General features: G+C 61.9%; 1 protein-coding gene across 1 annotated transcript in view; it reads left to right on the top strand.

Annotated features, from left to right (window-relative positions):
- Window positions 1–10,299: 10,299 nt before the first annotated feature.
- BCAT1 (branched chain amino acid transaminase 1) overlaps window positions 10,300–13,348 on the top strand; it is a 66,437-nt gene continuing 63,388 nt past the window's right edge. The window contains exon 1 of the mRNA XM_069963930.1: window positions 10,300–10,412. Within this exon, the coding sequence (XP_069820031.1) occupies window positions 10,407–10,412 (6 nt within the window). The 5' untranslated portion in view covers window positions 10,300–10,406. The remainder of the gene's footprint in view (window positions 10,413–13,348) is intronic.

The following is a 13,348-nucleotide window of genomic DNA, read 5'->3' as shown; positions in this document are numbered from 1 at the left end:
GCGTGCTCTGTGTGTCTGTATGGCAGCGTGCTCTGTGTGTCTGTATGGCAGCGTGCTCTGTGTGTCTGTATGGCAGCGTGCTCGGTGTGTGTGTCTGTATGGCAGCGTGCTCTGTGTGTCTGTATGGCAGCGTGCTCTGTGTGTCTGTATGGCAGCGTGCTCGGTGTGTCTGTATGGCAGCGTGCTCTGTGTGTCTGTATGGCAGCGTGCTCGGTGTGTCTGTATGGCAGCGTGCTCGGTGTGTCAGTATGGCAGCGTGCTCGGTGTGTCTGTATGGCAGCGTGCTCTGTGTGTCTGTATGGCAGCGTGCTCTGTGTGTCTGTATGGCAGCGTGCTCTGTGTGTCTGTATGGCAGCGTGCTCTGTGTGTCTGTATGGCAGCGTGCTCTGTGTGTCGGTATGGCAGCGTGCTCTGTGTGTCTGTATGGCAGCGTGCTCTGTGTGTCTGTATGGCAGCGTGCTCTGTGTGTGTGTCTGTATGGCAGCGTGCTCTGTGTGTCTGTATGGCAGCGTGCTCTGTGTGTCTGTATGGCAGCGTGCTCTGTGTGTGTGTCTGTATGGCAGCGTGCTCTGTGTGTCTGTATGGCAGCGTGCTCTGTGTGTCTGTATGGCAGCGTGCTCTGTGTGTGATGCCCCCGGCGGGTTCAGGCGAGGTTGGGGCCATGGAGTAATTCTGAGGATTCTTGGCACATTGAGTTTCCTGTGGATGGAGGGTGCGGCCACAGACTGTGCAAGAAGAGGCTGCAGGACTACTACACCCAGCGGAACCCTCTGGGGGAGGAGGGGGCAGATATCACCAGGTCCCATCATCTCAGGACTCTGAAAGACTGAAAACCAGCGCCACTTCTGTCCTCAGGCTGCGTGTGGTGTTACAACTCATGTGCACAGAAGCACTACCAGCATAGGGCGGTATAGTCAGTGCCAGGTCAGTCAGTACAGGGCGGTATAGTCAGTGCCAGGTCAGTCAGTACAGGGCGGTATAGTCAGTGCCAGGTCAGTCAGTACAGGGCGGTATAGTCAGTGCCAGGTCAGTCAGTACAGGGCGGTATCCTCAGTGCCAGGTCAGTCAGTACAGGGCGGTATCCTCAGTGCCAGGTCAGTCAGTACAGGGCGGTATCGTCAGTGCCAGGTCAGTCAGTACAGGGCGGTATCCTCCGTGCCAGGCTCGGTAGGGGGCACTCTTCCTCCTCCTCTGTGCCAGGCTCGGTAGGGGGCACTCTTCCTCCTCCTCTGTGCCAGGCTCGGTAGGGGGCACTCTTCCTCCTCCTCTGTGCCAGGCTCGGTAGGGGGCACTCTTCCTCCTCCTCCTCCGTGCCAGGCTCGGTAGGGGGCACTCTTCCTCCTCCTCCTCCGTGCCAGGCTCGGTAGGGGGCACTCTTCCTCCTCCTCCTCCGTGCCAGGCTCGGTAGGGGCACTCTTCCTCCTCCTCCTCCGTGCCAGGCTCGGTAGGGGGCACTCTTCCTCCTCCTCCTCCGTGCCAGGCTCGGTAGGGGGCACTCTTCCTCCTCTGTGCCAGGCTCGGTAGGGGCACTCTTCCTCCTCTGTGCCAGGCTCGGTAGGGGGCACTCCTCCTCTGTGCCAGGCTCGGTAGGGGGCACTCTTCTTCCTCCTCTGTGCCAGGCTCGGTAGGGGGCACTCTTCCTCCTCCTCTGTGCCAGGCTCGGTAGGGGGCACTCTTCCTCCTCTGTGCCAGGCTCGGTAGGGGGCACTCTTCCTCCTCTGTGCCAGGCTCGGTAGGGGGCACTCTTCTTCCTCCTCTGTGCCAGGCTCGGTAGGGGGCACTCTTCTTCCTCCTCTGTGCCAGGCTCGGTAGGGGGCACTCTTCCTCCTCCTCTGTGCCAGGCTCGGTAGGGGGCACTCTTCCTCCTCCTCTGTGCCAGGCTCGGTAGGGGGCACTCTTCTTCCTCCTCGGTGCCAGGCTCGGTAGGGGGCACTCTTCCTCCTCCTCGGTGCCAGGCTCGGTAGGGGGCACTCTTCTTCCTCCTCTGTGCCAGGCTCGGTAGGGGGCACTCTTCCTCCTCCTCGGTGCCAGGCTCGGTAGGGGGCACTCTTCCTCCTCCTCGGTGCCAGGCTCGGTAGGGGGCACTCTTCTTCCTCCTCTGTGCCAGGCTCGGTAGGGGCACTCTTCCTCCTCTGTGCCAGGCTCGGTAGGGGGCACTCCTCCTCTGTGCCAGGCTCGGTAGGGGGCACTCTTCTTCCTCCTCTGTGCCAGGCTCGGTAGGGGGCACTCTTCCTCCTCCTCTGTGCCAGGCTCGGTAGGGGGCACTCTTCCTCCTCCTCTGTGCCAGGCTCGGTAGGGGGCACTCTTCCTCCTCTGTGCCAGGCTCGGTAGGGGGCACTCTTCTTCCTCCTCTGTGCCAGGCTCGGTAGGGGGCACTCTTCTTCCTCCTCTGTGCCAGGCTCGGTAGGGGGCACTCTTCTTCCTCCTCTGTGCCAGGCTCGGTAGGGGGCACTCTTCCTCCTCCTCGGTGCCAGGCTCGGTAGGGGGCACTCTTCCTCCTCCTCGGTGCCAGGCTCGGTAGGGGGCACTCTTCCTCCTCCTCGGTGCCAGGCTCGGTAGGGGGCACTCTTCCTCCTCCTCGGTGCCAGGCTCGGTAGGGGCACTCTTCCTCCTCCTCGGTGCCAGGCTCGGTAGGGGGCACTCTTCTTCCTCCTCTGTGCCAGGCTCGGTAGGGCACTCTTCCTCCTCTGTGCCAGGCTCGGTAGGGGGCACTCCTCCTCTGTGCCAGGCTCGTAGGGGGCACTCTTCTTCCTCCTCTGTGCAGGCTCGGTAGGGGGCACTCTTCCTCCTCCTCTGTGCCAGGCTCGGTAGGGGGCACTCTTCCTCCTCCTCTGTGCCAGGCTCGGTAGGGGGCACTCTTCCTCCTCTGTGCCAGGCTCGGTAGGGGGCACTCTTCCTCCTCTGTGCCAGGCTCGGTAGGGGGCACTCTTCTTCCTCCTCTGTGCCAGGCTCGGTAGGGGGCACTCTTCTTCCTCCTCTGTGCCAGGCTCGGTAGGGGGCACTCTTCCTCCTCCTCTGTGCCAGGCTCGGTAGGGGGCACTCTTCCTCCTCCTCTGTGCCAGGCTCGGTAGGGGGCACTCTTCCTCCTCCTCGGTGCCAGGCTCGGTAGGGGGCACTCTTCCTCCTCCTCGGTGCCAGGCTCGGTAGGGGGCACTCTTCCTCCTCCTCGGTGCCAGGCTCGGTAGGGGGCACTCTTCCTCCTCCTCGGTGCCAGGCTCGGTAGGGGGCACTCTTCCTCCTCCTCGGTGCCAGGCTCGGTAGGGGGCACTCTTCCTCCTCCTCGGTGCCAGGCTCGGTAGGGGGCACTCTTCCTCCTCCTCGGTGCCAGGCTCGGTAGGGGGCACTCTTCCTCCTCCTCTGTGCCAGGCTCGGTAGGGGGCACTCTTCCTCCTCCTCTGTGCCAGGCTCGGTAGGGGGCACTCTTCCTCCTCCTCTGTGCCAGGCTCGGGAGGGGGCACTCTTCCTCCTGTGCCAGGCTCGGTAGGGGCACTCTTACTCTGTACCAGGGCTCGGTAGGGGGCACTCTTCCTCACTCTTGTGCCAGGCTCGGTTAGGGGGCACTCCTCCTCTGTGCCAGGCTCGGTAGGGGGCCCTCTTCTTCCTCCTCTGTGCCAGGCTTCGGTAGGGGGCACTCTTCCCTCCTCTGTGCCAGGCTCGGTAGGGGGCACTCTTCTCCTCCTCTGTGCCAGGCTCGGTAGGGGGCACTCTTCCTCCCTCCTCTGGGGCCAGGCTCGGTAGGGGGGCGACTCTTCTTCCTCCTATGTGCCAGGCTCGGTAGGGGGCACTCTTCTTCCTCCTCATGTGCCAGGCCCTCGGTAGGGGGCACCTCTTCCTCCTCCTCTGTGCCGGGCTCGGTAGGGGCACAATCTTCCTCCTCCTCGGTGCCAGGCTCGGTAGGGGGCACTCTTCCTCCTCCTCGGTGCCAGGCTCGGTAGGGGGCACTCTTCCTCCTCCTCTGTGCCAGACTCGGTAGGGGGCACTCTTCCTCCTCCTCTGTGCCAGGCTCGGTAGGGGGCACTCTTCCTCCTCCTCGGTGCCAGCTCGGGTAGGGGGCACTCTTCCTCCTCCTCGGTGCCAGGCTCGTAGGGGCACTCTTCCTCCTCCTCTGCGCCAGGGCTCGGTAGGGGGTCACTCTTCCTCCTCCTCGGTGCCAGGCTCGGTAGGGGGCACTCTTCCTCCTCCTCGGTGCCAGGGCTCGGTAGGGGGACACTCTTCCTCCTCCTCGGTGCCAGGCTCGGTAGGGGGCACTCTTCTCCTCCTCGGTGCCAGGCTCGTAGGGGGCACTCTTCCTCTGTGCCAGGCTCGGTAGGGGGCCACTCTTCCATCCTCCTCTGTGCCAGGCTCGGTAGGGGGCACTCTTCCTCTGTGCCAGGCTCGGTAGGGGCACTCTTCCTCTGTGCCAGGCTCGGTAGGGGGCACTCTTCCTCTGTGCCAGGCTCGGTAGGGGGCACTCTTCCTCCTCCTCGGTGCCAGGCTCGGTAGGGGCACTCTTCCTCTGTGCCAGGCTCGGTAGGGGGCACTCTTCCCCTGTGCCAGGCTCGGTAGGGGGCACTCTTCCTCCTCGGTGCCAGGCTCGGTAGGGGCACTCTTCCTCTGTGCCAGGCTCGGTAGGGGGCACTCCTCCTCTGCGCCAGGCTCGGTAGGGGGCACTCCTCCTCTGCGCCAGGCTCGGTAGGGGGCACTCTTCCTCTGTGCCAGGCTCGGAAGGGGGCACTCTTCCTCTGTGCCAGGCTCGGTAGGGGGCACTCTTCCTCCTCCTCTGTGCCAGGCTCGGTAGGGGGCACTCTTCCTCTGTGCCAGGCTCGGTAGGGGGCACTCTTCCTCCTCCTCGGTGCCAGGCTCGGTAGGGGCACTCTTCCTCTGTGCCAGGCTCGGTAGGGGGCACTCTTCCCCTGTGCCAGGCTCGGTAGGGGGCACTCTTCCTCCTCCTCGGTGCCAGGCTCGGTAGGGGCACTCTTCCTCTGTGCCAGGCTCGGTAGGGGGCACTCCTCCTCTGCGCCAGGCTCGGTAGGGGGCACTCCTCCTCTGCGCCAGGCTCGGTAGGGGCACTCTTCCTCCTCCTCTGTGCCAGGCTCGGTAGGGGGCACTCTTCCTCCTCTGTGCCAGGCTCGGTAGGGGGCACTCTTCCTCTGTGCCAGGCTCGGTAGGGGGCACTCTTCCTCCTCTGTGCCAGGCTCGGTAGGGGGCACTCTTCCTCTGTGCCAGGCTCGGTAGGGGGCACTCTTCCTCCTCCTCCTCCGTGCCAGGCTCGGCAGGGGGCACTCTTCCTCCTCCTCCTCCGTGCCAGGCTCGGCAGGGGGCACTCTTCCTCCTCCTCCTCCGTGCCAGGCTCGGCAGGGGGCACTCTTCCTCCTCCTCCGTGCCAGGCTCGGTAGGGGGCACTCTTCCTCTGTGCCAGGCTCGGTAGGGGGCACTCTTCCTCCTCCTCCTCCGTGCCAGGCTCGGTAGGGGGCACTCTTCCTCCTCCTCCTCCGTGCCAGGCTCGGTAGGGGCACTCTTCCTCCTCCTGTGTGCCAGGCTCGGTAGGGGGCACTCTTCCTCTGTGCCAGGCTCGGTAGGGGGCACTCTTCCTCTGTGCCAGGCTCGGTAGGGGGCACTCTTCTTCCTCCTCTGTGCCAGGCTCGGTAGGGGGCACTCTTCCTCCTCCTCTGCGCCAGGCTCGGTAGAGGGCACTCTTCCTACTCTGTGCCAGGCTCGGTAGGGGGCACTCTTCCTCCTCCTCTGTGCCAGGCTCGGTAGGGGGCACTCTTCTTCCTCCTCTGTGCCATGCTCGGTAGGGGGCACTCTTCTTCCTCCTCTGTGCCAGGCTCGGTAGGGGGCACTCTTCCTCCTCCTCTGTGCCGGGCTCGGTAGGGGGCACTCTTCCTCCTCCTCGGTGCCAGGCTCGGTAGGGGGCACTCTTCCTCCTCCTCGGTGCCAGGCTCGGTAGGGGGCACTCTTCCTCCTCCTCTGCGCCAGGCTCGGTAGGGGGCACTCTTCCTCCTCCTCTGTGCCAGGCTCGGTAGGGGGCACTCTTCCTCCTCCTCTGTGCCAGGCTCGGTAGGGGGCACTCTTCCTCCTCCTCGGTGCCAGGCTCGGTAGGGGGCACTCTTCCTCCTCCTCGGTGCCAGGCTCGGTAGGGGGCACTCTTCCTCCTCCTCGGTGCCAGGCTCGGTAGGGGGCACTCTTCCTCCTCCTCTGCGCCAGGCTCGGTAGGGGGCACTCTTCCTCCTCCTCTGTGCCAGGCTCGGTAGGGGGCACTCTTCCTCCTCCTCGGTGCCAGGCTCGGTAGGGGGCACTCTTCCTCCTCCTCGGTGCCAGGCTCGGTAGGGGGCACTCTTCCTCCTCCTCGGTGCCAGGCTCGGTAGGGGGCACTCTTCCTCTGTGCCAGGCTCGGTAGGGGGCACTCTTCCTCCTCCTCTGTGCCAGGCTCGGTAGGGGGCACTCTTCCTCTGTGCCAGGCTCGGTAGGGGCACTCTTCCTCTGTGCCAGGCTCGGTAGGGGGCACTCTTCCTCTGTGCCAGGCTCGGTAGGGGGCACTCTTCCTCTGTGCCAGGCTCGGTAGGGGGCACTCTTCCTCCTCCTCGGTGCCAGGCTCGGTAGGGGCACTCTTCCTCTGTGCCAGGCTCGGTAGGGGGCACTCTTCCCCTGTGCCAGGCTCGGTAGGGGGCACTCTTCCTCCTCCTCGGTGCCAGGCTCGGTAGGGGCACTCTTCCTCTGTGCCAGGCTCGGTAGGGGGCACTCCTCCTCTGCGCCAGGCTCGGTAGGGGGCACTCCTCCTCTGCGCCAGGCTCGGTAGGGGCACTCTTCCTCCTCCTCTGTGCCAGGCTCGGTAGGGGGCACTCTTCCTCCTCTGTGCCAGGCTCGGTAGGGGGCACTCTTCCTCTGTGCCAGGCTCGGTAGGGGGCACTCTTCCTCTGTGCCAGGCTCGGTAGGGGGCACTCTTCCTCCTCCTCCTCCGTGCCAGGCTCGGCAGGGGGCACTCTTCCTCCTCCTCCTCCGTGCCAGGCTCGGCAGGGGGCACTCTTCCTCCTCCTCCTCCGTGCCAGGCTCGGCAGGGGGCACTCTTCCTCCTCCTCCGTGCCAGGCTCGGTAGGGGGCACTCTTCCTCTGTGCCAGGCTCGGTAGGGGGCACTCTTCCTCCTCCTCCTCCGTGCCAGGCTCGGTAGGGGGCACTCTTCCTCCTCCTCTGCGCCAGGCTCGGTAGGGGGCACTCTTCCTCCTCCTCTGTGCCAGGCTCGGTAGGGGGCACTCTTCCTCTGTGCCAGGCTCGGTAGGGGGCACTCTTCCTCTGTGCCAGGCTCGGTAGGGGGCACTCTTCCTCCTCTGTGCCAGGCTCGGTAGGGGGCACTCTTCCTCCTCCTCTGCGCCAGGCTCGGTAGGGGCACTCTTCCTCCTCCTCTGTGCCAGGCTCGGTAGGGGGCACTCTTCCTCTGTGCCAGGCTCGGTAGGGGGCACTCTTCCTCCTCTGTGCCAGGCTTGGTAGGGGCACTCTTCCTCCTCTGTGCCAGGCTCGGTAGGGGCACTCTTCCTCCTCCTCTGTGCCAGGCTCGGTAGGGGGCACTCTTCCTCTGTGCCAGGCTCGGTAGGGGGCACTCTTCCTCCTCCTCTGTGCCAGGCTCGGTAGGGGGCACTCTTTCTCCTCTGTGCCAGGCTCGGTAGGGGGCACTCTTCCTCCTCCTCTGTGCCAGGCTCGGTAGGGGGCACTCTTCCTCCTCCTCTGTGCCAGGCTCGGTAGGGGGCACTCTTCCTCCTCCTCTGTGCCAGGCTCGGTAGGGGGCACTCTTCCTCCTCTGTGCCAGGCTCGGTAGGGGGCACTCTTCCTCCTCCTCTGTGCCAGGCTCGGTAGGAGGCACTCTTCCTCCTCCTCTGTGCCAGGCTCGGTAGGGGGCACTCTTCCTCCTCCTCTGCGCCAGGCTCGGTAGGGGGCACTCTTCCTCCTCCTCTGCGCCAGGCTCGGTAGGGGGCACTCTTCTTCCTCCTCTGTGCCAGGCTCGGTAGGGGGCACTCTTCCTCCTCCTCTGTGCCAGGCTCGGTAGGGGGCACTCTTCCTCCTCCTCTGTGCCAGGCTCGGTAGGGGGCACTCTTCCTCCTCCTCTGTGCCAGGCTCGGTAGGGGGCACTCTTCCTCTGTGCCAGGCTCGGTAGGGGGCACTCTTCCTCCTCTGTGCCAGGCTCGGTAGGGGCACTCTTCCTCCTCTGTGCCAGGCTCGGTAGGGGCACTCTTCCTCCTCCTCTGTGCCAGGCTCGGTAGGGGGCACTCTTCCTCTTCCTCTGTGCCAGGCTCGGTAGGGGCACTCTTCCTCCTCTGTGCCAGGCTCGGTAGGGGCACTCTTCCTCCTCCTCTGTGCCAGGCTCGGTAGGGGGCACTCTTCCTCTTCCTCTGTGCCAGGCTCGGTAGGGGGCACTCTTCCTCCTCCTCCTCCGTGCCAGGCTCGGTAGGGGGCACTCTTCCTCCTCCTCCTCCGTGCCAGGCTCGGTAGGGGGCACTCTTCCTCCTCCTCTGTGCCAGGCTCGGTAGGGGGCACTCTTCCTCCTCTTCCTCTGTGCCAGGCTCGGTAGGGGGCACTCTTCCTCCTCCTCTGTGCCAGGCTCGGTAGGGGGCACTCTTCCTCCTCTTCCTCTGTGCCAGGCTCGGTAGGGGGCACTCTTCCTCCTCTTCCTCTGTGCCAGGCTCGGTAGGGGGCACTCTTCCTCCTCTTCCTCTGTGCCAGGGCTCGGTAGGGGGGGCACTCTTCCTCCTCCTCTCGTGCCAGGCTCGTAGGGGGCCTCTTCCTCTCTTCCTCTGTGCCAGGCTCGGTAGGGGGCACTCTTCTCCTCTGTGCCAGGCTCGGTAGGGGGCACTCTTCCTCCTCCTCTGTGCCAGGGCTCGGTAGGGGGCACTCTTCATCCTCTTCTCTGTGCCAGGCTCGGTAGGGGGCACTCTTCCTCCTTCTGTGCCAGGCTCGGTAGGGGGCACTCTTCCTCCTCTTCCTCTGTGCCAGGCTGCGGTAGGGGGCACTCTTCCTCCTCCTCTGTGCCAGGCTCGTAGGGGGCACTCTTTCCTCCTCTTCCTCTGTGCCAGGCTCGGTAGGGGGCACTCTTCCTCCTCTGTGCCAGGCTCGGTAGGGGCACTCTTCCTCCTCTTCCTCTGTGCCAGGCTCGTAGGGGGCACTCTTCCTCCTCTTCCTCTGTGCCAGGCTCGGTAGGGGGCAACTCTTCCTCCTCCTCTGTGCCAGGCTCGGTAGGGGGGCACTCTTCCTCCTCCTCGGTTGCCAAGGCTCGGTAGGGGCACTCTTCCTCCTCCTCTGTGCCCAGGCTCGGTAGGGGCACTCTTCCTCCTCCTCTGTGCCAGGCTCGGTAGGGGGCACTCTTCCTCCTCTTCCTCTGTGCCAGGCTCGGTAGGGGGCACTCTTCCTCCTCCTCGGTGCCAGGCTCGGTAGGGGGCACTCTTCCTCCTCCTCGGTGCCAGGCTCGGTAGGGGCACTCTTCCTCCTCCTCTGTGCCAGGCTCGGTAGGGGCACTCTTCCTCCTCCTCTGTGCCAGGCTCGGTAGGGGGCACTCTTCCTCCTCCTCTGTGCCAGGCTCGGTAGGGGGCACTCTTCCTCCTCTGTGCCAGGCTCGGTAGGGGGCACTCTTCCTCCTCTGTGCCAGGCTCGGTAGGGGGCACTCTTCCTCTGTGCCAGGCTCGGTAGGGGGCACTCTTCCTCCTCTGTGCCAGGCTCGGTAGGGGCACTCTTCCTCCTCTGTGCCAGGCTCGGTAGGGGCACTCTTCCTCCTCCTCTGTGCCAGGCTCGGTAGGGGGCACTCTTCCTCTGTGCCAGGCTCGGTAGGGGGCACTCTTCCTCCTCCTCTGTGCCAGGCTCGGTAGGGGCACTCTTCCTCCTCTGTGCCAGGCTCGGTAGGGGGCACTCTTCCTCCTCTGTGCCAGGCTCGGTAGGGGGCACTCTTCCTCCTCCTCTGTTGCTCGGCTCGTAGGGGGGGCACTCTTCCTCCTCTGTGCCAGGCTCGGTAGGGGGCACTCCTCCTCTGTGCCAGGCTCGGTAGGGGGCACTCTTCTTCCTCCTCTGTGCCAGGCTCGTAGGGGGCACTTTCTTCCTCCTCTGTGCCAGCTCGGTAGGGGGCACTCTTCTTCCTCCTCTGTGCCAGGCTCGGTAGGGGGCACTCTTCCTCCTCCTCTGTGCCAGGCTCGGTAGGGGGCACTCTTCCTCCTCCTCTGTGCCAGGCTCGGTAGGGGGCACTCTTCCTCCTCCTCTGTGCCAGGCTCGGTAGGGGGCACTCTTCCTCCTCCTCTGTGCCAGGCTCGGTAGGGGCACTCCTCCCCCGGGCCCCGGGCTCTGTATAGATCACACCCCCGGTGCTGATGTCATCCCCGGCAGAGGCGGCTGCTCACATCACTCACATTCTCCCGACTGCAACGTGTCCGGGATCCGCAGTCACACGGGCGGCATGGAGGTAAGAAACCGCAGCTGTCACACAAAAACCGCACACAATACACCGGCATCAGCTACAGAGAAACCGCACACAGTACACCGGCATCAGCTACAGAGAAACCGCACACAGTACACCGGCATCAGCTACAGAGAAACCGCACACAGTACAAAGGCATCAGCTACAGAGAAACCGCACACAGTACACCGGCATCAGCTACAGAGAAACCGCACACAGTACACCGGCATCAGCTACAGAGAAACCGCACACAGTACACCGGCATCAGCTACAGAGAAACCGCACACAGTACACCGGCATCAGCTACACTATACACAGGCGTCAGATATATATATATATATATAATATATACACACACACAGTCTATCCTCCACTATACACCATGTATATAAGGTCACCTTTACTACAGCATGTGCAATGTAACCTGTATAACACTATATATACATATATATATATATATATATACACATACATACAGTGTCCTCTCTACTGTCCTTGCCTTCGGCAACCAATCAGATTCCACCTTTCATTTTCCAAACAGTCTGAGGAATAGAAGGTGGAATCTGATTGGTTGCCGGGGGTGACTGAGCCAGTGTCACTTTACACCATGTGTGGTAAATCTCCCCCTATGTAGTATACAGTATATCACAGAACAGAGGATGTAGTATGTGTGATGGAAAGGAAACAATGGGGCCGTCCTATACAGGGAGCTCAGCAGTGCTGCACGGCTCACTACAGGCGGTATACACGGCTCACTACAGGCGGTATACACGGTGCTGCACGGCTCACTACAGGCGGTATACACAGCTCACTACAGGCGGTATACGGGGTGCTGCACGTCTCACTACAGGCGATATACACGGTGCTGCATGTCTCACTACAGGCGGTATACACGGTGCTGCATGCCTCACTATAGGCGGTATACACGGTGCTGCATGCCTCACTACAGGCGGTATACACGGTGCTGCATGCCTCACTACAGGCGGTATACACGGTGCTGCATGCCTCACTACAGGCGGTATACACGGTGCTGCATGCCTCACTACAGGCGGTATAAACGGTGCTGCATTTCTCACTACAGGCGATATACGGGGTGCTGCACGTCTCACTACAGGCGGTATACGGGGTGCTGCACGTCTCACTACAGGCGGTATACGGGGTGCTGCACGTCTCACTACAGGCGGTATACGGGGTGCTGCACGTCTCACTACAGGCGATATACACAGTGCTGCACGTCTCACTACAGGCGGTATACACGGCTCACTACAGGCGGTATACACGCTTCTGCACGGCTCACTACAGGCGGTATACACGGCTCACTACAGGCGGTATACACGGTGCTGCACGTCTCACTACAGGCGGTATACATGTCTCACTACAGGCGGTATACACGTCTCACTACAGGCGGTATACGCAATGCTGCACGTCTCACTACAGGCGGTATACACGTCTCACTACAGGCGGTATACACGGTGCTGCACGGCTCACTACAGGCGGTATAGACGTCTCACTACAGGCGGTATACACGGCTCACTACAGGCGGTATACGGGGTGCTGCACGTCTCACAGGCGGTATACGGGGTGCTGCACGTCTCACTACAGGCGGTATACACGGTGCTGCATTTCTCACTACAGGCGGTATACACGGTGCTGCATTTCTCACTACAGGCGGTATACGCTGTGCTGCACGTCTCACTACAGGCGGTATACACGTCTCACTACAGGCGGTATACACGGTGCTCTACACCCACCATGTGCTGGGCAGGAGACATATGACCTCCACATGTAGCAGAGTATACTGGCAGCCTGTAAGGGAAGCAGGAACTGGTGCAATCACTCTGCCATATACTCCTCACATGCTGCTGTATACTACTCACATGCTGCTGTATACTACTCACATGCTGCTGCTGTATACTACTCACATGCTGCTGCTGTATACTCCTCACATGCTGCTGCTGTATACTCCTCACATGCTACTGCTGTATACTCCTCACATGCTACTGCTGTATACTCCTCACATGCTGCCGTATACTCCTCACATGCTACTGCTGTATACTCCTCACATGCTGCCGTATACTCCTCACATGCTGCCGTATACTCCTCACATGCTGCTGCTGTATACTCCTCACATGCTACTGCTGTATACTCCTCACATGCTACTGCTGTATACTACTCACATGCTGCTGCTGTATACTCCTCACATGCTGCTGCTGTATACTCCTTACATGCTGCTGCTGTATACTCCTCACATGCTGCTGTATACTCCTCACATGCTGCTGCTGTATACTCCTCACATGCTGCTGCTGTATACTCCTTACATGCTGCTGCTGTATACTCCTCACATGCTGCTACTGTATACTCCTCACATGCTGCCGTATACTCCTCACATGCTACTGCTGTATACTCCTCACATGCTACTGCTGTATACTCCTCACATGCTACTGCTGTATACTCCTCACATGCTGCTGCTGTATACTACTCACATGCTGCTGCTGTATACTACTCACATGCTGCTGCTGTATACTACTCACATGCTGCTGCTGTATACTCCTCACATGCTGCTGCTGTATACTCCTCACATGCTGCTGCTGTATACTCCTCACATGCTGCTGATGTATACTACTCACATGCTACTGCCGTATACTCCTCACATGCTACTGCCGTATACTCCTCACATGCTACTGCCGTATACTCCTCACATGCTACTGCCGTATACTCCTCACATGCTGCTGCCGTATACTACTCACATGCTGCTGCCGTATACTCCTCACATGCTGCTGCCGTATACTCCTCACATGCTGCTGCCGTATACTCCTCACATGCTGCTGCCGTATACTCCTCACATGCTGCTGCCGTATACTCCTCACATGCTGCTGCCGTATACTCCTCACATGCTGCTGCTGTATACTCCTCACATGCTGCTGCTGTATACTCCTCACATG

Source organism: Dendropsophus ebraccatus, chromosome 1, assembly GCF_027789765.1.
Source record: "Dendropsophus ebraccatus isolate aDenEbr1 chromosome 1, aDenEbr1.pat, whole genome shotgun sequence".
In the NCBI taxonomy this organism is placed as follows: Eukaryota; Metazoa; Chordata; class Amphibia; order Anura; family Hylidae; genus Dendropsophus; species Dendropsophus ebraccatus.
The sequence above is the reverse complement of the archived record's forward strand: the minus strand, read 5'-3'. Positions and strand labels throughout refer to the sequence as shown.